The 27,531-nt window shown below is 40.2% G+C and overlaps 1 protein-coding gene across 6 annotated transcripts in view; it reads right to left on the bottom strand.

The window, feature by feature from the left end:
* GRM8 (glutamate metabotropic receptor 8) overlaps positions 1 to 27,531 on the bottom strand; it is a 476,081-nt gene that overhangs the window by 70,745 nt on the left and 377,805 nt on the right. For all 6 annotated transcript variants that reach the window (XM_084616845.1, XM_084616841.1, XM_084616843.1 and 3 more), the window contains one exon: positions 19,308 to 19,444. In XM_084616845.1, the coding sequence (XP_084472971.1) occupies positions 19,308 to 19,444 (137 nt within the window). The remainder of the gene's footprint in view (positions 1 to 19,307; positions 19,445 to 27,531) is intronic.

Genomic DNA, 27,531 nt, shown 5'->3' on the forward strand with positions numbered 1-27,531 from the left:
CTATAGGCCAGTCAGCCTCACCTCAGTCCCTGGAAAAATCATGGAACAGGTCCTCAAGGAATCAATTCTGAAGCACTTAGAGGAGAGGAAAGTGATCAGGAACAGTCAGCATGGATTCACCAAGGGCAAGTCACGCCTGACTAATCTAATTGCCTTCTATGACAAGATAACTGGCTCTGTGGATGAAGGGAAAGCCGTGGACGTGATGTTCCTTGACTTTAGCAAAGCTTTCGACACGATCTCCCACAGTATTCTTGCCAGCAAGTTAAAGAAGTATGGGCTCGATGAATAGAAGATAAGGTGGATAGAAAGTTGGCTAGATTGTCAGGCTCAACGAGTAGTGATCAATGGCTCACTAGTTGGCAGCCGGTATCAAGTGGAGTGCCCCAAGGGTTGGTCCTCGGGCCGGTTTTGTTCAATATCTTCAAAAATGATCTGGAGGATGGTGTGGATTGCACCCTCAGCAAGTTTGCAGATGACACTAAACTGGAAGGAGAGGTAGATACGCTGGAGGGTAGGGATAGGATACAGAGGGCCCTAGACAAATTAGAGGATTGGGCCAAAAGAAATCTGAAGAGGTTCAACAAGGACAAGTGCAGAGTCCTGCACATAGGACGGAAGAATCCAATGCACTGCTACAGACTAGGGACCGAATGGTTAGGCAGCAGTTCTGCAGAAAAGGACCTAGGGGTTACAGTGGACGAGAAGCTGAATATGAGTCAACAGTGTGCCCTTGTTGCCAAGAAGGCCAATGGCATTTTGGGATGTATAAGTAGGGGCATTGCCAGCAGATCGAGGGACGTGATTGTTCCCCTCTATTCGACATTGGTGAGGCCTCATCTGGAGTACTGGGTCCAGTTTTGGCTCCACACTACAAGAAGGATGTGGAAAAATTGGAAGGAGTCCAGCAGAGGGCAACAAAAAGGATTAGGGGACTGGAACACATGACTTATGAGGAGAGGCTGAGGGAACTGGGATTGTTTAGTCTGCGGAAGAGAAGAATGAGGGGGGATTTGATAGCTGCTTTCAACTACCTGAAAGGGGGTTCCAAAGAGGATGGCTCTAGACTGTTCTCAGTGGTAGCTGATGACAGAACAAGGAGTAATGGTCTCAAGTTGCAGTGGGGGAGATTTTAGGTTGGATATTAGGAAAAACTTTTTCACTAGGAGGGGGTGAAAAACTGAAATGCGTTACCTAGGGAGGTGGTGGAATCTCCTTCCTTAGAAGTTTTTAAGGTCAGGCTTGACAAAGCCCTGGCTGGGATGATTTAGTTGGGGATTGGTCCTGCTTTGAGCAGGGGGTTGGACTAGATGACCTCCTGAGGTCCCTTCCAACCCTGATATTCTATAATTCTATGATATCGAATCAGAATGATAATTGAGTGTATTCATTTGACACATATATTCATCAGCTATATGGCATGTTACTAGAGGATATAAGGGGTAAATTGTTTTTGGTTGTTGGTATTTGTGTGGCTTAATCTTTTCAATAGATCCATCAGTTAGAAAAAATAATATGCTTTACTTCATGTTAAAGTACTAAATGCTCCTGCTAGTTGTTTTTCCTTTGTTGCTGCTTGTTTGTTTTAAAGTTACATTTGTGTGGGTGAAAAAATCTGTATATTCATTCCTCCCACAGCAAAATAACTGACTGCAAGTATACAATGAATATATTCTCATGCATTCCACTTGACACTGTATTTCCATTGTGTTTGAAACCCTTGCTTAGAAATCAGCAACTCAAAAGGCAACTCATTTTGTTGAAAATAACCTGTGAAAGATAACTTTTTTCCTAGAAGTTATAATGGACTACAGAAAAAAGTAGGCATGACTCTTCATCAGAATGGCCACATTGGGCCACACCAATGTTCCATCTACCCCGGTTCCTGTCTTCTGACAGCAGCCAGTGCCAGATGTTTCAAAGAGGATGAACAGAACAGGACAATTTTGCGTGATCCATCCCCTGTCGTCTTGTTCCACCCTCTGGTAGTTGGAAATTTAGGGAAACCCAGGGCATGGACTTGCATCCCTGAATCTCTTGGCTAATCGACGGTGATGGACCTATCCTCCATGAACTTATTTAATTCTTTTTTCAACCCAGTTATACTTTTGGCCTTCATAACATCCAATGGCAATGAGTTTCAGAGGTTCTCTGTGTGCTGAGTGAAGTACTTGCTTTTGGTTATTTAAACCTGCTGTCTGTTAATTTCAGCAGTTGATCCCTCAGTTCTTGTGTATGTGAAGGGGGTAAATAATAATTCCCAACTTACTCTTTTCATACCATTCATGATTTTATAGATTTCTAGGTTGACTGTATTTCCCTGTGCTGAAAACGAGACACCCCACTTTCTGGACAAGGTTTGGTAAAAAGCCTCACCAATTTGCCTAGGTGACTACAGACCCAGACCCTTGGATCTTAAGAACAATGAACAATCCTCCCAACACTTGCACCCCCCCTTTCCAGGGAAATGTTGGATAAAAAGCCTCACAAATTTGCATAGGTGATCACAGACCCAAACCCTTGGATCTGAGAACAATGAAAAAGCATTCAGTTTTCTTACAAGAAGACTTTTAATAGAAATAGAAGTAAATAGAAATAAAGAAATTCCCCCTGTAAAATCAGGATGGTAGATACCTTACAGGGTAATTAGATTCAAAACATAGAGAACCCCTCTAGGCAAAACCTTAAGTTACAAAAAAGATACATAGACAGAAATAGTTATTCTATTCAGCACAGTTCTTTTCTCAGCCATTTAAAGAAATCATAATCTAACACATACCTAGCTAGATTACTTACTAAAAGTTCTAAGACTCCATTCCTGGTCTATCCCCAGCAGAAACAACATATAGACAGAGACACAGACGCTTTGTTTCTCTCCCTCCTCCCAGCTTTTGAAAGTATCTTGTCTCTTCATTGGTCATTTTGGTCAGGTGCCAGTGAGGTTACCTTTAGCTTCTTAACCTTTTACAGGTGAGAGGAGCTTTTCCCTGGCCAGGAGGGATTTTAAAGGGGTTTACCCTTCCCTTTATATTTATGACATGCCCTAACCACTGCCTGCTCTTCCTCCTGTGATCAACAGGGATGTGGATTGGTTTCAGTTTCCCCAATGCTCATAGGTGCATCAAAGTGGTAGGAGAAGGAGTGAAGAAATATTAGGATCAGGCGGTAATGGCATAGAGAAGAAAGTCAAGAACGGGGAGGAGTGGCCAGGGAAAAGGAAAAGGAGGTCAAAACTGCTATCAGGAAGATAGGTGTTGCCAAAGATGAGAACAGCTACCAAGAAGGCAAAGAAGGGTAAGTAATTACTAAGGAGAGTGAACAAACAGGAGAGGGTAACCACCCAGAGAAATTAAGGGGAAAGGGTGAGATGCCTAGATAGAGAACCACCAGGAGAAGACTCCAGATCAATGAGGCTTATATTACTTTTTTTTATTTTATTTTATTCATATTTTGACCCCTTGAGATGTTACTTTGAAGGTTGTTTTCTGCTGCTTCTTGGTATTCAAGCTAGATTTTGGCAATGTAAAGTAATTGCCCCACCGCTCCAGCATAAACTGGGAGGAAGAGTCTGGAGAAAAGAAAGCAGGGAAGTACATTACCTAGTTCTCACTGGAACTTCTGGCAAACCTTGGCCAAGTTTGGAGTGAACATTTCCAGAGTTATGGCTTGCACATTTGTAGTGAAACCTGATTAGTCTGATAACTTCACACTGAAGCAAGCATTTGAGAATGGGGCTTCATAAAATAGACACAGAAACCCAGCAAATGTCAAATATTTGCAGGTTTGATAATTATGTGTGTGGCAGGCTGGCAAGCCCTAAGAACCATGCATTAAAATTTTTCTGTGATCACTGGAAACACATTGCTGGTGACACGCAGCTTTCATAATTCAAAGAAACCAATTATTTAAACTCTTAAAACATGAGCAACGATTTCTCAAAAAATAAACACCAGAAACCAAAAAACACTGTACACAGCATATTAGCTTCTGTTCTGATCAGAAAGACTCTTATCCTCTCCACTTCCCTTGTGCTCAGTATCCACTAGGATTAATAAAGCTATATTGGAGTGCTGCTTATCTTATGTTCATAATAAAAATTATTTTGCTGAAAGAAGAAAACTAGAGTTAAAAGGGAGACTAGAGTGGAGGAAGAAAATGTAGTGAACAGAAAGGAATTAATGTGAGTCGGTGGACGTATATCTCTCACACCCCTAAACGCTTACGATGGAATCCTGGCCCTACTGAAGTCAATGGAATTTGCTTATAACTGCCGTGGAGCAGGATTTCACCCCCAGGGCCCAGTCCTTCAATCGTAAGCAATGAAACTCATGGTAGCTGCACACTTATAAAGTGGGACACATCATGGACATTTTACACGGGAGCGCAGCATATCACTGCACCATAATCTGCACTGTTTGCCTATTAGCTCCCAGGTAGAAATTGTTGGTTTTAAACTGAATGGCTTGGGACCTGATTACATAAGAGCCTGCTTCTCTCCTCATGTGAGAGGGAAACAGCTAAGTGAGCAACAAAAGCTCTTGAACTAACGCCCTCTTGGTTTAAAAGGTAGGCGCTGGTAATAAGCCATTTTTTGGGACAGATCCTCACTTTTGGAATGCATTCCCTTCTTCAGTCTGCCAGAAGCCAGAGGCCAGATTTGTAAACCACCAAGGGAGGCTGCAAGGATCATCTTTCCCCCTCAGGCTTATGGGGAAAGGGGAGGGTGCAGTGTAGTCTGGTGGGCTGTCAGATAAGGGGTTACTGACATTGCTGCAGATAAGTATTACTGTGGATTTTTATGGCATTCCAGGATGCATTTTTCTGTGTTTGTGTATGATTTATATTTTTGTAGTTGTAAATTTTAATTGCCATAAAAGCACCTAGAGCGGGAGAAAGGCTCTTCACTTTCAAGGGAAATAAAAAAATTACCCTCTTCTACTTAAAGTTTTTATGCCCCAGAAGTATGCTACTCAAGTTGCTCTCAAGAGACTTTAAGTTAGTACATAACACATTTCCCGTGGAGTGTTCTCAAAGAAAATATATGACAGCAAATGAATCATAGAGAGTAATTGCAAGAATGACCGCATCTTTTCTATTATACTTGTGGGCAGGGGCGCTGAAACAAATTTGCATAGTGGGGGTGCTGAGAGCCATTGAACCACACTGTAAACCCTGTATATAATGGAAACCACTCCAAACCAGGGAGTGTGGCAGCACCCCCAGCACCCCTAGTTCCAGCAACTATGCTTCTCGGATTTTCTTGAGAATTCATATTCATTTCTTGTAATTCATATTAAAATTGGTGACAAATTTGTGTCGGGGAAACGCAGCTAACTTTAATTATTCTTTGCATTTCTATAGTACCTTCCATGCAACCATCTTAAGATACTTTTCAAACATTAGTGAATTAAGGCTCATAACATCCCCACCATATACCACAGTGATAGATATGGTATGAGAACCTAAATAGAACAGAGAGACCCAGATCATTTTCGGATGTTTAAAGGAGAAGGCTACAGCACATTAATACTTAACTTTCACCACCAGCTGAACTAACCAGCTACTATACCATCTTTCTTTTTTGTACTTTTTTTTGGGGGGCGGGGAGGATAGAGTGGAGTCAAAGGAGGGAATTGAGCTATTTATTTATATAATATGTTTTTCCATTTTCAATCCTCGAGGGGGCCATTTAGGGATCTGGGACAAAAAGAAAAGAGGGGAAAATTTTAGGGGGGAGGGATAGCTCAGCGGTTTGAGCATTGGCCTGCTAAAGCCAGGACTGTGAGTTCAATCCTTGAGGGGGTCATTTAGGGATCTGGGACAAAAATTGGGGATTGGTCCTGCTTTGAGCAGCGGGTTGGACTAGATGACCTCCTGAGGTCCCTTCCAACCCTGATATTCTATGATTATGATTCTATGAACTTGAAGCATTTCACCTTGCTAAATCCAGAGATTTATATATTGATATTACTTTAAGTGCTATCAGCTGTCACTATAATAAGTCATATTTCTTTTTTTAACTACATGCCAGTTCTTTTTAGGGAAAAGTCAGATCTTCCTACTGTAATTAGCTCCTGATATGTCAGTTCTACATAGACAAAAGAAAATCACATCGGCGTTTTAAACATGATTCCAGTGCTGTGTGAACAAACTGGATCCAAACATCTGAAAACCTGAACTGGTTCAGAACTGTGAGACAAATGTTTGTTTGTATTTTGAGACATCTAGCTGCAAAGGAAAAGCTTGTTTTCAGGTCTGTTTTGCCACTTATATGAAGAGTCAATATATAATTTGAAAATTCTACACTTGGACTTAGTGAGCTGCGAACACAGAAAACAAGCAAGAGAAACAAATTTAAGCTACAGAAAATACTGTCAAGAAGATTTACTAGAAGAAATATCTTTTTGCTAGGGATAAAAGACAAACATGAACAAAAAAGTAGAGAAGACTCAAAGCATAAAACATTTTGAGCTGCAATAAAAATTAAATAAAGAGAAACAGTAGTAAAAGTAAAACATTTGATGTCACATTGGAGACCCCCAGTTAAAAGGTTTCAGTATCTGACTGCTGGGACACTAAAGACCAGATATATCACAGAGATTGAAAATTTTGTTTCCAAGGGGGGAAAATAAGAGGGGATTGCTGATGATCACACCATTCCTCATGATTTCCCAGCCACCTGATTATACAGCATTAGAGATATCAAAAGTAGAGATGCTGGATTCATCCCAGTTATCCAGAGGGAAAGTGCTGCTGTGAGGGAAAGCAAAGGAAGGGCTCAAAGTAAATGAGAAGGGCCCCAGATTGTAGGCATGGTTTTTGGAGTAAGCTGTGTACCTACATCCCACCCACAAATGAGGGGAAATGCATCAACATGTGTGTCATGGACATATTTCAGTTTGGAAAATAATTAAGTGGGCTTCATATATTGTCCCACGTGAAGGAGCAAAATCCAATCCGGAGGTAATAAAGGCATGGGTTACCATGGTGAATTCTGTGTCTGAATGTAAAGATCTTATGCATCTAGCAAGGAACAGATCTAAAAGGCACATTTCACTACTGAAACCCTCTGAAGTGGCATCAGGTATACTGCAAGTTAGTGAATGCATAGTGCAAAAAATGGAAAACAGCCTCAATATTGAAGGCATTAATCTTCTCTACTATAACAGCCCTGTCAAATGCTTCCTCCACACCACGAACATCACCTCCCTCATATCCAGACTGAGCTTCAACTTCACTATCATTCAAGTACTAATCTGGAGAGATTCATAGATTCTAAGGCCAGAAGGGACCATTGTGACATCTAGTCTGACTTCTTGTATGACACAGGCAATAGAACTGTCCCAAAATAATTCCTAGAGCTTTTTAATAGAACATCCTGTCTTGATTTAAAAATGGTCAGTGATTGAGAATACACCCACAACCCTTAGTAAATTGTTCAAATGTTTAATTACTCTCGCCATTAAAAATGTATGCCTTATTTCCAGTCTCAATTAATCCAGCTTGAACTTCGAGCCATTGGATCATGTTATACTTTTCTCTGCTAGATTGAAGAGCCCATTATTAAATATTTGTTCCCCATGTAGGTACTTATTGACTGTAATCAAGTCATCTGTGAGGGAGCAGAGGAACTGCCACCTGGCACAACAGGGTTAGAGAAAACGTGTGTGCTCAGCTAGCCCCACCCCAGTATACATACAGTGGATGCCAGGCCTGGAGCAGGGAGAAGAGAAGGGAGCCTGGCTCAATTGGGGGCTGACTGGCAAGGAGGCAGGAGCTCTCTGTTTGCCTGCCTGAAGCCAACACAGCCACTGGTGGCAAATAAGCCTTCCCCTGCCAAGGGGAGCCTGCAGGTATGCCCCAACTGCAGGGTAATTGAATTAGCGGGGCCAGGACCCAGATTAAAGAGACTTTAATTGGATGTAGCCCAAGGAAATGGGTCTTGAACACACACCCCGGCCAAGAGGCAGACCCATCTCTCCTGTTAAGGGGTTGAACTACACAGGGCCCTGGGGAGGGTCCAGGTCCCCCTCCAACCCCTCTGACCAATGGTATAGCCACTAGGCCACCCAGTCACCAAAGGCCCCTATCACATTATACCTTAAACCTCTTTGTAAAGTTAAATAGAATGAACCCTTTTAGTTTATCACTATAAGGCATGTTTTCCAATCCTTTAATCATTCACATGGCTCTTCTCAGAACCCTTTCCAGTTTATCAACATCCTTCTTGAATTGTGGGCACAAAAACTGGACACAGTATTCCAGCAGCTGTCACACTAGAGCCAAATACAGGAGTAAAATAATCTCTCTCCTCCTACTCAAGATTCCCCTATTTATGCATTCCAGGATCACATTAGTTCTTTTGGCCACCGTGTTACACTGGGAGCTCATGTTCAGCTGATTATCCACCATGACCCTCAAATCTTTTTCAGAGTCACTGCTTCCCAGACTAGAGTTGTCCATCCTGTAAGTATGTTCTTTATTCCTAGATATATACAGTAATAATAAAATGTATGCATTTACAATTGGCCAAATTAACGTGCACGTTTGCTTACACCCAGTTTACCAAGCGATCCAGATTGCTCTGAATCAGTGACCTGTGCTCTTCATTACATATCACTCCCCCGGTTTTTATGTCATCTGCAACCTTTATCAGTGATGATTTTATGTTTTCTTCCAGGTCATAGAAAAAGTGTTAAATGGTGTAGACCCAAGAACCAGTCCCTGAGAGGTTGATGATGATTCCTCAATCACAGTTACATTTTAAGACCTATCAGTTAGACAGTTTTTAATCTATTTAATGTATTCCATGTTAATGTTCTATTGTTCTAGTTTATTTATGGAACTATTGTGTGGTACCAGCCAAAAGCCCTTATATATTATGACAACACTATTACCTTTACCAACCAAATTTGTAATCTCATAAAAAAAAATACCAAGTTAGTTTGAGTGGATCTATTTTCCATAAACCCAGGTTGATTTGTATTAATTACATTATCCTTCTTTAGCTCTTTATTAACCAAGTCCTGTATCAGTTGCTCCATTATTCTTGCCTGGGATTAATGTCAGGCTGACAGGCCTATAACTACCCCGATCATCCCATTTATCCTTTTTAAAATTGGCACAACAATAGCTTTATTCCAGTCTTCTGGAACTTCCCTAGTGCTCCAAGACTTACTGAAGAGCAACATTAACAGTCAAGCCAGTTCCTCAGCCAGCTTTTAAAAAATTCTTCGATGCAACTTAAATGGACCTGCTGATTTAAACATGTCTAACTTTAGTAGCTCCTGTTTAACCTTGTGGAATGAAAAGAGTGTTATCACTAGCATATGATGAAACTATATAATTTGTTTTCCCACAAATACAGAACAGAAATATGTATTGAACAGTTCTGCCTTTTTTGCATTATTATTGATAATTCTACCATTTCCATCTAGTAGCAGATAGATATCATTGTCAGGATTCTTTTTGTTCCTAATGTATTTTTAAAAACTTCTTATTGTCCTTAAGTCTTCTGGTCATAGATTTCTCCTTGTGTCCCTTGGCTTCCTTATCAATAATCTACATTTTCTAACTTCTGATTTATATTCATTACTATCATTACTTCCCCTTTCTTCTGTTTGTTATATATATTATTTTTTACAAACTGCCTTCACTTCCCTCTAAATCAGGTCTTTTGTCGTTGTTGTTTTTTTAACCACCACAAGGGCTCTTCCTCAGTTGTAAGATTGTGGGGTTTGGGGAATCTAATAAGGTGTTCTTAAATGATTCCCAATTATCATTCACATTTTTCTGATTAAATTCTTCCTCACAGCTGATTTGTCTCATAATTGTCTTCAACTTTGTGAAACTGGCGCTATTAAAGTACCAAGTATGTATAAAACTGGTCTGGACTTTATTTTGCTTGCACATTATAAATTGATCCATGAGCACTTGTATACAAGCTACTATTAATTTTTAATCATGGGATCAGTTCATGTTTATCTGTTAGGACCAGGTCAAATATAGAATTCCCTGTGTTGACTTCAGCACAGCAGAACTAAGTGTCATCCACGTACAGCTGCAACCACACCCCAAATTGCCCCATAGTTCTATACCATCCCCTATTTCCCTACACCCCAGTGACCTCAGAACACTTCCTAAAAAGACTTTCCTAAATTCAGCTAAAGTTTCAGTGCAATTTGGTATTCTGTCTTCACTTCCTACTCTAAACTGTAATGGTGAATAAACTGTTAATTAGTAACTCTATTTTTCCCAATGTTGGGTGGTTTCCAGAAATACTCAAAGGGATTACTTTGCATATCAGTTAATAAAATTTGCTTTGAGATTGATCTGGATGAAAGACGCTATATAAATATACAAACATTAACAATATTTTGTGCTATAAATTAGTTAATACTATTGTGAGGGACATAACAAGCCAGGACAGAAAGTATGATAAAGTAAACAGAAAGAAATATGAATTAGTAAATGAGCTGCCACGTGATGGTGGTTCTCTTTTACAAGACTCTATCCCCTGAAAATTCTATTCCAGAATGTTTTCTTTAATTTAATGATTTTTCATTTAGTAGTAGAGTTCAGTTATTTAAAGCAAATGCACAAAAATTAAAGGTAATTTAATCAACTACCCTGGCTGTTAACAATAAACATTATACCTCCAGATTTAAAGTACAGTTTAATTTTCAGCGACAAAAACAACCAACCAATGCTGGTGGCCTTAGCCTACTTTTTGCCCCATGTTCCACACTGCCTCACAATTTGCTGCATACATACTGTTGGCAACCCATTCACTGAACTACTTGTTATACCTGAATAGATGTTTCTCTGTGTCAAATTCACATTGACAATAATCACATTGACAAGTTCCATAGAGCAACTTACCCAACACTCGATGGCTCTTAGTTGCTCTATCATTGTACAGTGGCCTTACGTGTGAAAGAGGAATTACTTATTTAAAAACCGAATAAGATTATTTAATTTATCATATGTCATAGGGGCTCTTTATATTTCTTGAAATGATCAGAAGTACATAAAAATAATCTGCAATCCCTCATGCTATGGCTATTTAAAGTGTAGTTCTTTCAAAGCATATTTGTTCCTGTATGTAAGGATCACAAAAATGATAGAATACTTACTGCTGAAGCAAGAGGCTTGTGACAAATTCATAGTCAAGTTTTTCATCACACTTCCCAGTGTTTTACTGTGTAAGCAACCCCATACTTCACTGGAGAAATCTGACTTTCACTGACCCGGACAAGGTGGGAAAAATCTCTATTTGTCTTAGCTCTGGAGCAGAGGCAGTTTTATTGGCAATGTGGCATCTTTCTAATGATGAACAAATGGTTATCCAAGTCCAGGGCATTTCCTCTGCATCTCACTTTGTTTCCCCTGTACATAGCATTTCATGGAAGCCTGACTTCTATTTCATTGGGGGAAAAAAAGACTATTAATTCTGTCACACAGTAAGCTTTCGAGGAGAAGATATGTTCTTTTTATGTATCTTTCTATTCATTGAACCCTGAATCAAAGGTCTGTTCAGGTGTTCAATAATGTACTATATGCTTCCTAATCTAATAGAAGTACTTCTCCAAACCAACTGCTGTCTTTTCTACATCTATATTCATTTTGCTTTTTTCTTCAAAGGTAAAATGTTTAATAACATTGGGATGTGCAGTCTCCCAATGCTACAAATGTTCCATTTTCCCACTTTTTTCCTAATTAGGCAATCACAGAAGTGCTACTTTTAAAAATAATTTCTTTTTGGCCCAACCTACCTATTTCACAGACTGTCCCACAGACTACATTAATTGTCTGCTGTTATTGATTGGGCTGTTAAGTCTGGCATCTGCACTTCCTGCGAAGAGGCTCCCTGATGTATTCAGACTGTTAGTGAAGGAGAACATGAGTCATACTCATCTGTCAATTCTATTGAACACCCAGGTCTATTTTAGTGGAGCCTAGCAACTCTCCCCAGCATTATCTAATGGTCTTTTCCTGCCTGGCTTTGAGCTACCATATACTACAGAGAAAGTCAATGGAACTTTTTCAGGAACAGTAGAGAAAATTCACTTCTTCGTCCATCCATTCAGTATTATTCTTAAGACATCCTGACCAATGTCATGATCATTTGCATTGTTGGAAAGCAAAGCTGAACTGTATTGCTATGAGATTATTTGCATGCAAAAGCACACCCATCAACTACCCCGGTCACCATATAGTAAAATATATTAGGATGATGACGAGTGGTCCAACTTTTTATTATCTTCCATTAGGTGCTCCTACTAGGAATTCTTGTTTTGTTTTTTAAATTTTTCCAATGTTATACTTCGAGTTTGGATTCAGCAATGTTCTATAAAATCAAATTTATATTAGCCATCAGAGGAAAATAGATTCTTTGGGTCCTTTAATGAAATGTAATGGCCTAGAGCAAGTCCTGAATCATGTTTACTACAGGTAGAGAAAACATCATGACCATCTTATATCATTTGCTTTTGCTGCAGGTAGACAAGAAGTCAGTATAGTTTTAATTCTGACTCATAAAAATTGAGGGATCTCAATTCTGATCCTCTCCTACAGGGCTAGGCTTATAATTTGTGAGGCCTCTAGCCACTGGACAGAGACTGAGCAATGACTCACCTCCTCTGGTGACATTACTGCCAGAAGGTAAGTTCTGTCTGCTCTCTAGGATTTCCAGTGTTCAACTGTTCACCAAAGCTTGTGCTTCAGGTCAGCACTGTCTTCTTATGATTACGACTATCTCTGCTAGATCTTCATATCCACAAAGGTTTAATTTAACCCTTCCTTAGCTGAAAAGCACTGCAAATTAAGATGCAGCCACAGAATAAAAGCCATAAACAAGTCACTTAACATTCTTGTATACAGTCTCTGATAATCTGAGTGACCAGGCTTCTTCTTACTGCTAAAACAATCTTGTAAATCTGTGATGCTTTTTTTTCTTCCCCAACTTCTATTCAGTGTAGGAGGAAAGAAATCTAATGTTAAGTAGAGTTTTTCATAAACCTCCCTGTGTTTCACTGAAAAGTTTTATTATGTTTAGATGTCTTCTTGTCTTGCATCTCAAAGACGGTGATAATTCCAGTGTGCCTTTGCTTCAGCTTTTCATAGCCTCAACCAAGCCCCAAATATTAGCTGTTCTAAATCCTGGGTCAAACCAAAGCCCAGGTCAACATGACCAACTTCAAGTTCAGATTTGAATCTGATCTTCCTGGCTCAGGAATTTGTCTAGTTACTGCAGTTGAGAGAAGCGGTCAGTAAGCATTTCTAGCTAGCACTCATGTTACAACACATACTACTAAGTGACACAAGTTCTAAAAGGGGATTCATTATTAATCATAGAAGGAAGTACATTTGCCAATTCATAAATACCAAGGACTGCTAGCTTGTTTTTAACAGCTTTCCTCCTGTGGAGATTACATGGCTGAGGGCTCAAATTTGCTAAACCCACACATTTGTTGGGAAGTACTACATCTGACCTGGTATGCAGAGTACTGTAGCTAAATGAATAAAACATGATTTTCTGGTGGAAATAAAACTCCCGTCCTTTATGTGTTTCTTATTTGTTATGAATATGAGCACCTTTTTATGCAAATATTACTTCTTTCAATGTTTGCTCTGAAATACCTTGCCTGCTACTAGTAATAAAGAAATGGAAATCACAAACAGACACTTAACTTATTGTCAAAGATCATACTTTATAATAGCCCTAAATTTCTGTCATCATAATATAAAAATCAAGTGCTTTGTGTCTGGTTATTATTTATACTGAGCCCCTTTTACAGGAGTCTGGGAGTGTAAAGGGATTTTAAAGTGGGTGTAAATGTACACTGCCACAGCGGTAAAACATGGCCTTATTGTGAATGAGAATCAGGCTCTTTGGGTTTGTGATATTCATTTGACAGCTTTAAGCATCTGCATTCAGATTGGTCTGGTAAAGGTCAAGTGTCTGATGTCTCCAAGCCAAAGAAAATTCTGTTCTTGTGTTCAAGTGTATATATAGGAGCTAACTATGCTTTTTTATATTTTGACTTCTATATTGTGTTTGCCAGATGTTTTGCTTCCATATTAGCATTGTCAGGTTAAAGTGTTTATTCTTGTTGGTTCAGTGTTGAGCAGTAATCATAAACCCTGATTCTGGAAGCTATAGCTGCTGCAGAGGGAATCTGAAAGGTCAGTCAGCCTGAAGGAAAGCTGAAGATTAAAGGAAGAAACCCATATCATAGCTAGAAGAAGCTCTGAAGCCGGTCAAGTCTGCTGACAAACAAACCTTTAGGGATTCGATATAGAGTCTTTATCTAAATACTCTATCTAAATACTAGTGTTAGTATTTTCTGCACCATGTGAAAGCCAATATCACACAAAAAGAGGGACAAGTTGCCAATGAGACCCTGAGGAACCAGTGAAAACTTTTGAAGAACCAAAGGTCCCAGCACACAAATCCTGAAGGTCTGGCTTAGAGTCAGGACCAGACAAGAGGGTAGTCTGATGCACTGCAGCCAAAATCTGATAGAAAAAATATCGGGGACAATCCTGAAAAAAAATTCTAGTTCAATACTCCACAACAGAGAAATGTACTAATCCTTAGCTAAACGTAACAGTGGCTATTGATTGTTCACAGAGAAAGCCCTAAGAATAGACACAAAACTTTTATGAAGTTTCACTATCCTGCTCAAAAAAATATAGTTCATTGAAGTATGGCATTTACTGAATAAAGTAGATTTATGAGAAAAGTGTATTAGCTTATGAAGCAGTTTGAAATGAAAATGTCGGCAAAAGCTGGAATAGACCATATGAACAGAAGTGTAGCATCATGCATCAAACGTTAGAGTGGCACAGCAGGGACCTGAGTTCTAGTTTCTGGCCTGCTGGGTCCCCTTGGGCAGTATTCCTTCTGTAAAATGGGGGTGATGATACTGTACTTACCTCCTTTGTAAAGCACTTTGAAATCTACTGATGAAAAAATTTAGTGTTAGGTATTATAGATGATATTTGGTTAATATTCATTAAAAATCGCAGTCATTTAACAACTGGGTATGTAATGTAGCTTCATTAAAAGGAAGGTATCCACTCTGGAGGGTGAGAAAGATATTGAAATAAAAAGGCCTGTCCTTTGTAGGTCAGTAATGTAAAAAGTTGGTCTATTATCTTACACCAGTATATTGCCTTTGATACACCCATTGCCATCAATGGAAATTCCACTGGGGATCAAAGACTATAATATGGTTTGCAGTGTGATGATTAACAGTGCTGGTAATTATCAGTAAAGGTTACCCAGTGCCCAATAAATGTTGTCTAGTGAAAGAAATATATTATTTTGTTACAATAGGTAACCAGTAGATAAAATAACACCCACACATGAACTAAGCTTGGTGAAAAAGGAAATAGGGCCTAAACAAAATCTATCATCATCATCAATAATTAATTTATTTCTATTGTGCGAGTGGCTAAGGATCCAAACAGGGATTAGGACCCATTGCACTAGGCACTTTGCAAACACGATTACACGGAAACAGTCCCTGCCCCAGAGAGTTTATAATCTAAAATTTAGACAATATGTGGCAGGTGAATAAGAAATAAATAGGAGAGGAAGTAGGAGAGAAAGAGATGGGAGGACAAGATTGTAGCAGACACAGGTGTGCTTGTATTCAGTGTTTTCACTTGTAACAGTGTTTTCAGTACTCCCTGGTACTTGCCAGCCTCACCTTATATTTCACACACCATCATAATTACCATATGACAATGACATACAGGCGCTATATAGAAAAGAACAAACAACCAGCAGCAACAGGACTGAAAAGCTAAAAGACTGAATGGGAGCTTTAGTCATCTTTTTCTGGAAGAAAACATGAATGCAGTTACAACTAAATCAAACAGAACAAAGCACAAATAATTATGAAAAGTGTAAATATTTAAATAGAAATATTTCTCTTCACCGACAAGCTATATCATGCTACCGAAACTGTAGCATTTCATGGAATATGGAATCTATCCCAAAACTGTAAGGAACACAAATTTAGTTTCAAGTTCTTGTTCTCATGTGTTCAGGACCTGGCTAGTACATTTCTCCTTATGTTGTTGAGCACTTCTCTTTCACGTCTCCTATTTCTCTTACACTACTCAGCAGACTGATACAAAGAGGAACTCTTCCTTTCATAGAAGACTACAGGAAGGAGATAATACAGGCACATAACCTGTTGTCAAAGGCTGCATATTTGTAGGCTTCTATTTGGGCCCCAAAAATAAACCAATAGTGTCTGGCCAAGCAGCAATAGAAACTTAATAGTAGATATGGTAAGGTGATTTATCAGAGCTGTGGCTGAAAAGGGGAAGCTATAATATTGGTAGCACTCTGATAATTACTGCAAAGTAGTCTCAAAGGAACAATAATTTGTAAATACTTATAGCTTTGTTTTTGTTATTATTTATGTACCTGTTATACTGAAAACCAGAGCTGTGTGAAACCAACTCTTTGAGGTTTGCATGATATCAGGATCCAATGGGTGGATCCAGTCATCAAGGTTCACAATTCCTTAAGTTCATTTTGTGTTTCAGGTTTGCAGAGACCCAGAGCTTAATTTGTAATGAAAGAAGTACTGGAGCTCAAGCAATTTTTTTTTACATTCATAACTGATGCAGCAAGCCCAGGGGTACTGAGGCTATGAATGGTCAAGTTTAGAGGTGCTGGGGCTCAGCCCTCGCGAGCCCTGGCACAAATTAAGCACTACAGAGACTCCAAACCAACCTCACACCAAACCCTGTAAGTTTTTTGGGGGTTTACACTGAACCTGGTGAATTTCAGCACCCTCCTCCTATGATCATAATTTCCCCTCCTCCTTACATTGTGCTATTTTCTGAAGGAAAGGTGATGTTCCATGGCCTCTCCCCTTTAGGTTGTAGCTATCTGCATCTTTGGGGTGTGCATAGTTGGCCCTATCCCTTGTTGCAGGGATTCCCCATTTGATATGGTGTTTTCTGCTGAAAATATACTCCAGAGGGAGGTAAAGTGTCTTCAGTGAGGCAGCAATGGATCTTAAGAGCAATTCCAAGTTTAACTACTGATGGTGACAGAATTGGCTGCCAATTCACCTGCATTTTATGGATTAGACTTAGATTTCCACTCAAAAAAACCCAACCAAACAAAAAACGTGCTAGATGGGGAGCAGACCAGCCAGCCAGCCATTTTCTGAAGATCTGATGGCGTGGGGAAAGGATTGTTGGCCTTTTCTTCACCAGCAGAGACCACCAGGTAGGGATGGTTTTGGGACTACCTGAATTAAGCAGGGTGCATGAAGGGTATGAAGGGATTTGGTATCTATTGGGAGGGTGGATATAATGAGGAGAACAGCATTCTGTGAAGGGGAATCATAGAATCATAGAATATCAGGGTTGGAAGGGACCCCAGAAGGTCATCTAGTCCAACCCCCTGCTCGAAGCAGGACCAATTCCCAGTTAAATCATCCCAGCCAGGGCTTTGTCAAGTGAAGGGTTAATGTCTAGCTATTCCACCTGGAAGCAGGCGGGGCACACCCTGACTGTCTCCTAGGAGCAATGCACACATTGCTCTATCCAAGGACAAGGGCTAGATATGAACCCTGAGAACTTGATTGTTTGGACAGCAACTGTGGGAGGATTCTTTAGCCTGGGCTCAAGGCCTGAGAACCAGGATTGTAGTAGATAGAGGATGGTAACTAAGCATATGAATCAACGTCATACATTCCTTTGTGTAGCAGTGTGTAATGCTTAGGGGGAGAAATATAATAAAAGGAGAAGGTGGAAGGCAGGGGGGGCAGAACAGCCCATCTCCGCTGACCAGCCTGCTTGCTTGCAAAAAGCTGTGTTCTGTCTCATCACTGAACCGCAACAGTCAAGCCTGACCTTAAAAACCTCTAAGGAAGGAGATTCTACCACCTCCCTAGGTAACGCATTCCAGTGTTTCACCACCCTCATAGTGAAAAAGTTTTTCCTAATATCCAATCTAAACCTCCCCCACTGCAACTTGAGACCATTACTCCTCGTTCTGTCATCTACTACCATTGAGAACAGTCTAGAGCCATCCTCTTTGGAACCCCCTTTCAGGTAGTTGAAAGCAGCTATCAAATCCCCCCTCATTCTTCTCTTCTGCAGACTAAACAATCCCAGCTCCCTCAGCCTCTCCTCATAAGTCATGTGTTCCAGACCCCTAATCATTTTTGTTGCCCTTTGCTGGACTCTCTCCAATTTATCCACATCCTTCTTGTAGTGTGGGGCCCAAAACTGGACACAGTACTCCAGATGAGGCCTCACCAATGTCGAATAGAGGGGAACGATCACGTCCCTCAATCTGCTCTCTATGCCCCTACTTATACATCCCAAAATGCCATTGGCCTTCTTGGCAACAAGGGCACACTGCTGACTCATATCCAGCTTCTCATCCACTGTCACCCCTAGGTCCTTTTCCGCAGAACTGCTGCCTAGCCATTCGGCCCCTAGTCTGTAGCGGTGCATTGGATTCTTCTGTCCTAAGTGTAGGACCCTGCACTTATCCTTATTGAACCTCATCAGATTTCTTTTGGGAAGGAGGATCCCCAGTCAGCTCAATTCTTCTTTGATGTTCCCTAAAGCCTGAACAGTGGTTTGGATTCATACTAAAACCCAGGATCTGGTAAAACTGCTCGCTTTCAGGTTTTGATGTGAAATGTTCCCACAGCCCAAATGAACACTATGTACAACAGCTAACCACAGAAGAAATGTATATTTTCATTTCATGGCACCTTAACGCATGAATCTGGGCTATTTATTGTTCTTGTTGAATTGTTATCCAAATTAACAGTATAAATATATAGCCATAACTTCATTCCAGCCTCTCCCTTTTTTATGTTCAGAAATTAACATTTTATTGGTCTGGCAGCACAGTAGCCCTGTACTTCGCTTTCATGTGGGTGATCTGAAGTCAGGAGTGATTGCTGGACAAATCTGCCCCTTGACTTCAAGGACATTGCATCCATTTGCATCAAGGACATGAGTGGTGTACATCCAATCTTTTTGTGTAATAGCCTACTTATGAAGAAGAAACTTCCATTACCCCTACCTGGCTATAGAGAAGATTCTACAATACAGTTTAACAGAACAGAGGAACACAAGGGGAAATCTGTGCTAAAATACAAGATATTGTTTTAGCTCCCTTGCTTAGGAGAAAAATGGGAATTTTCTTGCTGCTGACAATTATAAAAAATAATATATGTTTTTTAAATGAAAGCTCAAATGCTCTAACTTCTCATTAATGAGAACTATGTAATCAGCCTGCTACTTACAGTTAGGTGAAGTTGATTTGTCCAGTGACCAATTACTTTGTATTCTGCACTTTTGTTGGTCATTTGATACTGAAATATATCATAGCGCCCAGGTGCATCTCCATTTTCATTGAAAATAACAGGCGTTCCAGCACTCCCTACAAAACAGTTGAACAACAATTGATATAAAGTTCCTCCAAAAATATTCTCATAAATCTACTTTAGCTTCTATTTTTTTTTCTTTAACATGTGCTGGAAAAAATGAGACAATATGATATAATTACATCAAGCAAGTTTTCATGCAATGTTGCCAGCATTATAATAAACCTAAAAAACTTGTAGAGAAAGGCCATTGTTACTTGTAGAGAAAGGCCATTGAAAGGACGTTATTACTTGCATCACAATATAAACTGTCCGTCAGTGCCAGCTAACCTATGTAAAATTAATCAAACCAAATTACAAAGGTAAATGTTCAGTTAAATGTTTAACACTGATTAACATTAGATGGCTATTTTAAGAAGCAGGGATAAAATCCTGGCCTGTTGAAGTCAATGGCAAAACTCACACTGACTTCAATGGGGGTCAAAACTTCACCTCAGGACTGAGTACAGTGTAACAAAAGTGCAGGCAATAGTCAGGCTGTGTCTGGTCAGCTGAGAGTTCCACAGGCATAGGGGAGCTCTCAGCTAAGCTGGCATAGCCTGGTCTTGCACCACACACCCCAAGGCCCATCATATGGGGCATGCTAACAGCAGCAAAGGGTTTTGCTGGAGTGCTACTGGACTCTGGCTGGTCTCAGCTAGTGAACAGTCACTTTGGGACAATTGCCAACTGGCATAGAGTTAAACCAGCATAGAACGGGTGTAACTCAGTGACGAATAAAGCCCAGAGTTTCTCAGCAATTACAATTGTCAGGAGTGGTGTACTGAAGGTGTGGCGAATTCCAACTCCCTCCACCCTGAAAATTAGAAAATGAGAGAACAGTCAAAGTGTTGGAGGAAGAAAGCAATGTGGGATTCCACTTGTGGAAGTGAGTAGCTACTTGCTATGGTATAATGTTAAAAGACTTTGGGGGCCTGTATCATGACTTAGCTAGAATATCTAGAATATCTTCAGCGGAGGATGAGGTTGGAGATCCACATCTGGGAGTTGCCTTTTGGTGGACCTACCTGTGTGAAATGACTTGGGTTGGTTTTGTGAAAATTTTGCAATATTGCAAAGCTCTGGTGGCTGAAAACAATGGCTAAAACAACATGGAAAACCAAGTCTCAGTTCTCTGCACGTTCCTCTATCCCCACTCCGGAGGCAGCGAGGCATTCAAACGATGAGAGGCTGCAAAGAATCTCAGGTGCCAGGTCGCCAAAAGGAAACTGGACAACTCTCAGTGTGCACTTATAACTGCAGAACACTGACGAGGGAGGAATCAATAAACCATCTCATGGAGGAAAAGGCAAAAACAGCATGCGATGTGCTGGGTGTTTGCGAAACATGAGGAAAGAAGGAGATGGAGGTCAGCTGGAGGGATGGAAGCATAACATTCTAGGAAAAGGAGAAGGCACGAGGACAGTTGGAGGAGTCAGATTCATCATAAACAAGGAATGGTCTTCGAAAATTGTCTCATGTCATTTTAAGTCATTGTGTATCGGGGTGCTTTACCTCTGATTGAACCGAAATAGTACCCTCAAAATCATCCAGATCTATGCTCCCACAAGTGCATGAGAAGACGATGATGTGGAAGGATTCTATCAGCAACTGGAGGAAACCCTCGTTCAGAGTTCCACATAAACTATTGTAATGGGAGATTTTAATGCCAAGGTTGGAAGAGGGAGAGAGGGTGAAAAGTTCATAGGAAGGTATGGTATCGGAGAATGAAACATGCAAAGAGAATGACTAGCTATATTGGCAGAGACGAGGAAAATGTTCATTGGTAACACCTGGTTCTGAAAGAAGGCCAACAGAAGATGGACCTGGATTGCACCAAACGCGATGACAAAAAATGAAATCAATTACTTTCTGATCGATAGATGATGCATCGTGCAGGATATATCAGTAGTGCCATCATTCAATATTGGTAGCGATCATCGCCTACTGAGAGCCAGACTCACGTTCACTGTGAAGGTGGAGAAAAGAGCGCTGTGTATGGTAAACAGAAGGTGCCAACCAGTAGCTTTCGATGAGGCAATCCTGAAGGAAAACATTTCTAGGGAAGATTGGAGCCTCCTGGACGACTGCAACGATGATTATGAGAACTTCAGTAAGAGACTGAAACGGTGTGTGAAATCAGCTGAGCATGAAAGACCAAGAAGAGCTAGCGGAAGAATCTCGGAGAATACAAAGACTTTATTGGACAAGAGGAGGAAAATGAAAAGAAATGGCAGTGACAGGCTTGAGTACTCCCCTCTCTGCAAGCTCATATGAATGAAGTTGAAGGAAGACTTTGAGAAATTTTGAACTGAAAAGCTCCTAAAGGCTGCTGAAGATCACAAAAGTCTCAAAAAATGCAAATGGGAACTGGAGTTGTAAGGTCATCATTATCGGCTTTGAAGAACAGGGACGGAGAATCAGTAACCGATTGAACAGAGGTGGAGGCAATTTCTATACCCAGCTGTTTGCATCCCATATAGATGTACCAAGGCCATCACTTCACCAAACCGATGAACACATACTTCCGGTTCTCATCAGCAAAGTCCGTCATGCAGTCCATCAAAATAAAGAGGGGAAGGCTCCAGGCAAGGACGGTCTGACAGCAGAAGTGCATAAGGTGGGAAGTCAGGAACTTTGGAAAGCTCTCACCCAAAGGTTTAGCTGCTACCTGGAAATCCAGAAGATAACGTCCAGTTGGAAAGAGTTCAATACCGTCTTGTTCCATAAGAAAGGCGATCGAGAAAATCTAAAGAACTATCACCCAATCTGCCTGCTTTTGCATATCTATAAGTTGTTCACTAAAATAATAACAAATTGACTGTCACGAAACCTGGATGAACAGCAACCTAGAGAGCAGGCCGGCTTTTGAAGGAATTACAGCATGAGAGACCACATCTTCACTCTAAACCAACTACTAGAGCATTCAAGGGAATACAAGTTCCCTTTGTGCATTGCCTTCGTGGAATACAAGAAGGCTTTCGACAGCATAGAGACTAACGCCATTCTTGAAGCTCTTTCAGAACAGGGCATCAGCATGAAATATATCACATTACTAAAGGAAGCGAACTCTGGCTGCAGCACGGACATATCGCTGTTCGATACTCCCCTCCGAATCCCCATCAAGAAAGGTGTGAAACAAGGAGATACTGTTTCACCAAAATTATTCACAGCCTGTCTCGAATTGGTTTTTCAGCTAGCAGACTTGAAAGGCTGGATTAATATCAACGGCGAGCGGCTAAATCATCTCAGGTTCACAGATGATATAGTACTGATAGCCGAAAATATAGCCCAGCTTGAGAGAATGCTTAAAGAACTGAATGCGAAAAGTAGTCAAGTTGGATTAAAAATGAACTAGTCAAAAACAAAATACATGAGATCAGATGTTCTGCCAAGAACCCAAATAACTCTTGGAGGAGAGCAGATCCAAGAGGTTGATAAATATGTTTATTTGGGCCAGGAAGTCAACATGCGCCATGATCAGAAAGGCGAACTGTCGTGCAGAAAAAAAGTTGGATGGTGCACATTCAATAACATCAAGGACATCCTCCAAGGAAAGATCAGCAAAACAACTTGTGCAAATCTTTTTAACTCAACCGTGCTTCCAGCGATGTTATATGGCAGCGAAACATGGTCACTGACAAAGACTGAAGAATATCAACTGTCTGTCACACAGAGGGCAATGAAACAAAGATTTCTGGACATTTCGCTCCGCGATCACATCCCCAGTGAAATAATTAGGCAGCAGTCTGGAGTGCGAGACGTTGTTGTTGAAAGTAGGCTCAGCAAAAAGCAGTGGGTGGGACATGTGGCCTGACTCAGCGACAACAGATAGACCGCAGCTTTTTCCGAGTGGTATCCGTGAGAACAGAAACGGCCATGTGGTCGGCCTCCAAAGAGGTGGGATGATTTCCTAACAAAGAGATATGGACAAGCATGGTGAAGGATGGCCAGAATAAGAGAAGATTGGAAGACGTGTTGTGGTCGGCTCAGTCTCAACTGATGAAGGACCGACAGTCTATGCAGTCTACGCAAAGCTCATACCAAAAATCTCTAGACATTCTGTTCAAACTACAAACAATTGTTATAAGTTCAAATTCATTTTATGATCATTTGTCAGCAACCATTTAACACTGTATTTTAAAAGTAAGTAAATGGAGGCTTTCCATGTTTTATCCACTTATAGTGTAGTTATGCTGCAATCTATTATTTTAACCTATGATTGATGCAGGTACTTATATGCAACATGTCACCATTGTAACTATATTGAGTGCTTCACAACAGAAGGTATATGGTAGAAATCTTAGGAATGAGAGAACTGGTTTGGATAAACTTAGAGCTTAGCTGGACCTTCACCTGACCCTCAAACCAAACTTTTTCTGAGGCTCAAATGCATTTATGTTTTGTTGTCCATTTCTTACTCACTTTCAGAACCAAAAGTATCAAAATATTTCAAGAAAGTCTGTATTTCTAGCCTGCCTGGAATCAGGAAGTACCTCAATCTCTATTCATAAGGTCTCCAGACCATTTTAAAAAGCCCAAATGGGAAGTATGTGGAAACATTACTCTAACCAGTCTCCCCCACATGCCAACCAAAAGTGAGTGGGGTGACTATGCTGAACCTTCAAAGAAGTACAGCAAATTATATTCTTCTCAGCGCAACATCAATACTTCCCAATACTCCCCCTGGGGGTGCAGCGGTGCACCAGCCCTTCTGTAGGACTGTAGTTCAATCGTGATATAGCCCTAAAGAGTCATACAGAAGGACAAGCAGATGGGCTGGATATCTGAACCAGTCCCCTGAACTTTGCACATCACTAACATAGTCCTTTTTAGGTGTGCATTTTTCAATTTTTAGCATCCTTTTAAAGGGAGTTTCTGTGATTGACAATGCATATTGTAAGTATTCTGTGGCCTCCTAACGTCCTCAGAGCTCTACAGGGGCAGTGGGGCTAGAACTCAGAACCACCTCCTCCCACCTGAACAAGAAGAGACTCTTTCTTAACATGACACATAGCTGGGTAGTTCTGATTGCATCCAGCTGAAGGCAATGTATATCAGACAGTTCAACACAAAATAAAGGGAAAGATTACCATTTATTAAGGCTAAAGTCATATTTCCTTATCATAATTTGAAGTAATAATCTAGTACTGAAAAATCCCATCCACCCTGGGTAGCAGCAAATGACTTTTTGTGGTCAACTAGCATATTAGCGAAACAGTATTAAATAATGGCCTTCTGACCCAATCATAGGTGAACCCTTCAAAACTGAGGTCGTTTAAACAAGGCCAACACTGTGATTCAGGAAAAACAAAAACAAAAACAAAAAACCCATAAATGAGGTGTATGTATGAGAGAGGGGAGCAAAAGGAAGCTAATATTATAGAAGAGTTTGATTTTTTTAAACCTTTTGGCAAGAAGGATTCTTTATGGTAAACAATTGTTTCACAAGAGATTCCTTAGACATGAAACATAAAGTCAGTGAAAGTGTAAAATATCACAGATCCACAAGCATGATACAGCTAGCTGAATATAATGTATGACAATACATCCTGTAACACATTCGGTGTTAATATTACTGAATCTGAGAGGAATTAAAGAGTCCTTAATGAAAATGAATGTGTGTGGTGTTGTGTGTGGAGGACTCTGAACAGCAAGAAAAGCAGATACTGAGATAGTGGTTGACTCTGATAGACAGGCATTGATTCCCCAGTAAAGGACCTTAAAATTAGTGCAGTGGTCAGCCTTTTAGATATGTAATTGGCTTTTTGAGAGAGGAAAAATGCTAATTTCTATCATAGTCCTGGGATTCCTCATATAGAAATGTTTAATGCTTCAGGAACTTGGTGTAAATGCTAAAAAAAAAATGGCTGTGATGATAGGCTGAATCAGGGCCACATACCAACAATTCCAAACTCTCCTGCAGCAGATTCAGTACAACGATTTCCATAATATTCCATCAAATCTCAACACCTTGCCATTCTTATCATGCCAGCATATCAAACTGTATCTATTTTCTTAAAGACAGGTTTCAGAGTAGTAGTCGTGTTAGTCTGTATTCACAAAAAGAAAAGGAGTACTTGTGGCACCTTAGAGACTAACAAATTTATTTGAGCATAAGCTTTTGTGAGCTACAGCTCACTTCATCGGATGCATTCAGTGGAAAAACTGAATGCATCCAATGAAGTGAGCTGTAGCTCACGAAAGCTTATGCTCAAATAAATTTGTTAGTCTCTAAGGTGCCACAAGCACTCCTTTTATTTTCTTAAAGTAAGTGTTAATACAGAAAAGCCTCATTATTGAAACCCTAATCCTGGAAGCTGATCCATGTGGGTGGATCCTTTTTTCCACTGGAAGTCCCACTGAAAATGAAGTCTCATTGTGGGGGTATGCCCAGGTAGATCAGCGTACAGGACTGAGTCCTTTTGATGCATTCAAATATAGACAATAGACTGGTCTACAGAGAAAATCTCAGAATGTACTATAGCTTAAAAAATGTGTTAGAATTAAGACATATTGGAAGAGTGTGGCAGTTTATAGGATCATCAGTCATTATGATTAATAATATAATCAGTTTTGAGTGCTAAGGATTTTTATATAGCTTCTCTTTTTAATTAACTGTTAAAAACAACAAAGAGAATGTCTGATGTACATTAATTAAAATGTGATTGGGAGAGTAGCAAAGAAAAAGCTCATATTTGAACTGACAATACTTAGAAATCCCAAAAGGGAAGGAAGTATCTTTAACATTTAAAAGGAACTATTTGTCACTGATATGCATTTCAACAAGACAGAAGAAAATAGAAGGGTTAAATGAAATCAACTCAGAGAAAAAAGAGGAGTTGTTAAAACATTTTATACTTGGTTAAGGGACAGAAACGGCAAAGAATTATCAACAATTAGGTAGAACTGAGGGAGTCTAATTTGCGAATGTTAGGCTGGAAGACAAAAGAGCAATATGCACTGTATCCAGTTATGTAAGGTTCAGTTATAAATGCAGCTATTATCTATGCAATCTCCATACAGAAGATCATATTCAAACAATGAACAATATGGTCTCTAAAATAGCAAACAATTATTGTTCTACAGCTATTAAAATTTGCATTTTCAAACAAAGATCTTTGATAACAGCACTCTAGAATTACTGATCATGAGCTGTTTCAAAGTAGCAGCCGTGTTAGTCTGTATGAAGCCAGTGAACCATTCTCCCTTATCATGTGAGATGATACTGTTGCCAAGTGGCTGGCTCACAGAGAAGATAAGGGGCCCAGGTACTACAGTTCACATTGTAGAAGCCTATTTTAGGAGGTGCTGGATGATTCTAGTTCTGATTCCACAGAGGTGGGGTAATTTGTCTGGTGTCTGTTGCCTGCAGCATATGGATTCATTATAAACCTGCTGCCCATTACATTTCTGCACAAGAGACAGCCAGAATCCCACACCCTTCTATTCCTATGCACAAAGGGGAAGTGTTAGTGCCATGAGTGATAACAGATGTCCAGAAGGGAGCAGACTAGAGCTACGGCTTCACTGCCTCCTGCACTATCAGCTATATCAGAGCTAATACTGGGACGAGCACTCTGCACCCTATGTGCACGCAGGGGCTGATCCACATGTGCTTCCTTCTCCCAGCAAACCTTGAGGCATTCTGCCAGTTCTCTACATAATCAGGAAGTGTATCAGAGAAGCTTATCTGGCTTACAGCTGGACTGCACAGTAAGTTAACGGAGAACTACTAGAGTCACACAGTAAGTACATCGCTGTATTCCTATGAAAATGGAAACGTACAGAAGAATCCATTAAAAAGTCAACATTTTCCTACCCACATAACTCCTATTCTATTTATATAGAAAAACAGTGGTAATCTCACCTACCATGTGACTGTTGGCAAATCACATGGATACAGTGAGACATCAGAAAAAAATCAGTTTTTGTGCAGCAACCACAGCACTAGGATGCATCAGAGACACAATGTTGCATTTGTGTGAAAGAATGGGCTGGAGTCTATCAAAATGTCAGTGGGCAGATAAAATTCATTTTTTAAAAATGTAAACAAATACACAATGATTTTAAAAGTTGGGGTTTTTTTAACATATCTTGCACC

The sequence above is a fragment of the Lepidochelys olivacea genome (assembly GCF_965140295.1).
Source record: "Lepidochelys olivacea isolate rLepOli2 genome assembly, chromosome: 1".
NCBI classification, from domain to species: Eukaryota; Metazoa; Chordata; order Testudines; family Cheloniidae; genus Lepidochelys; species Lepidochelys olivacea.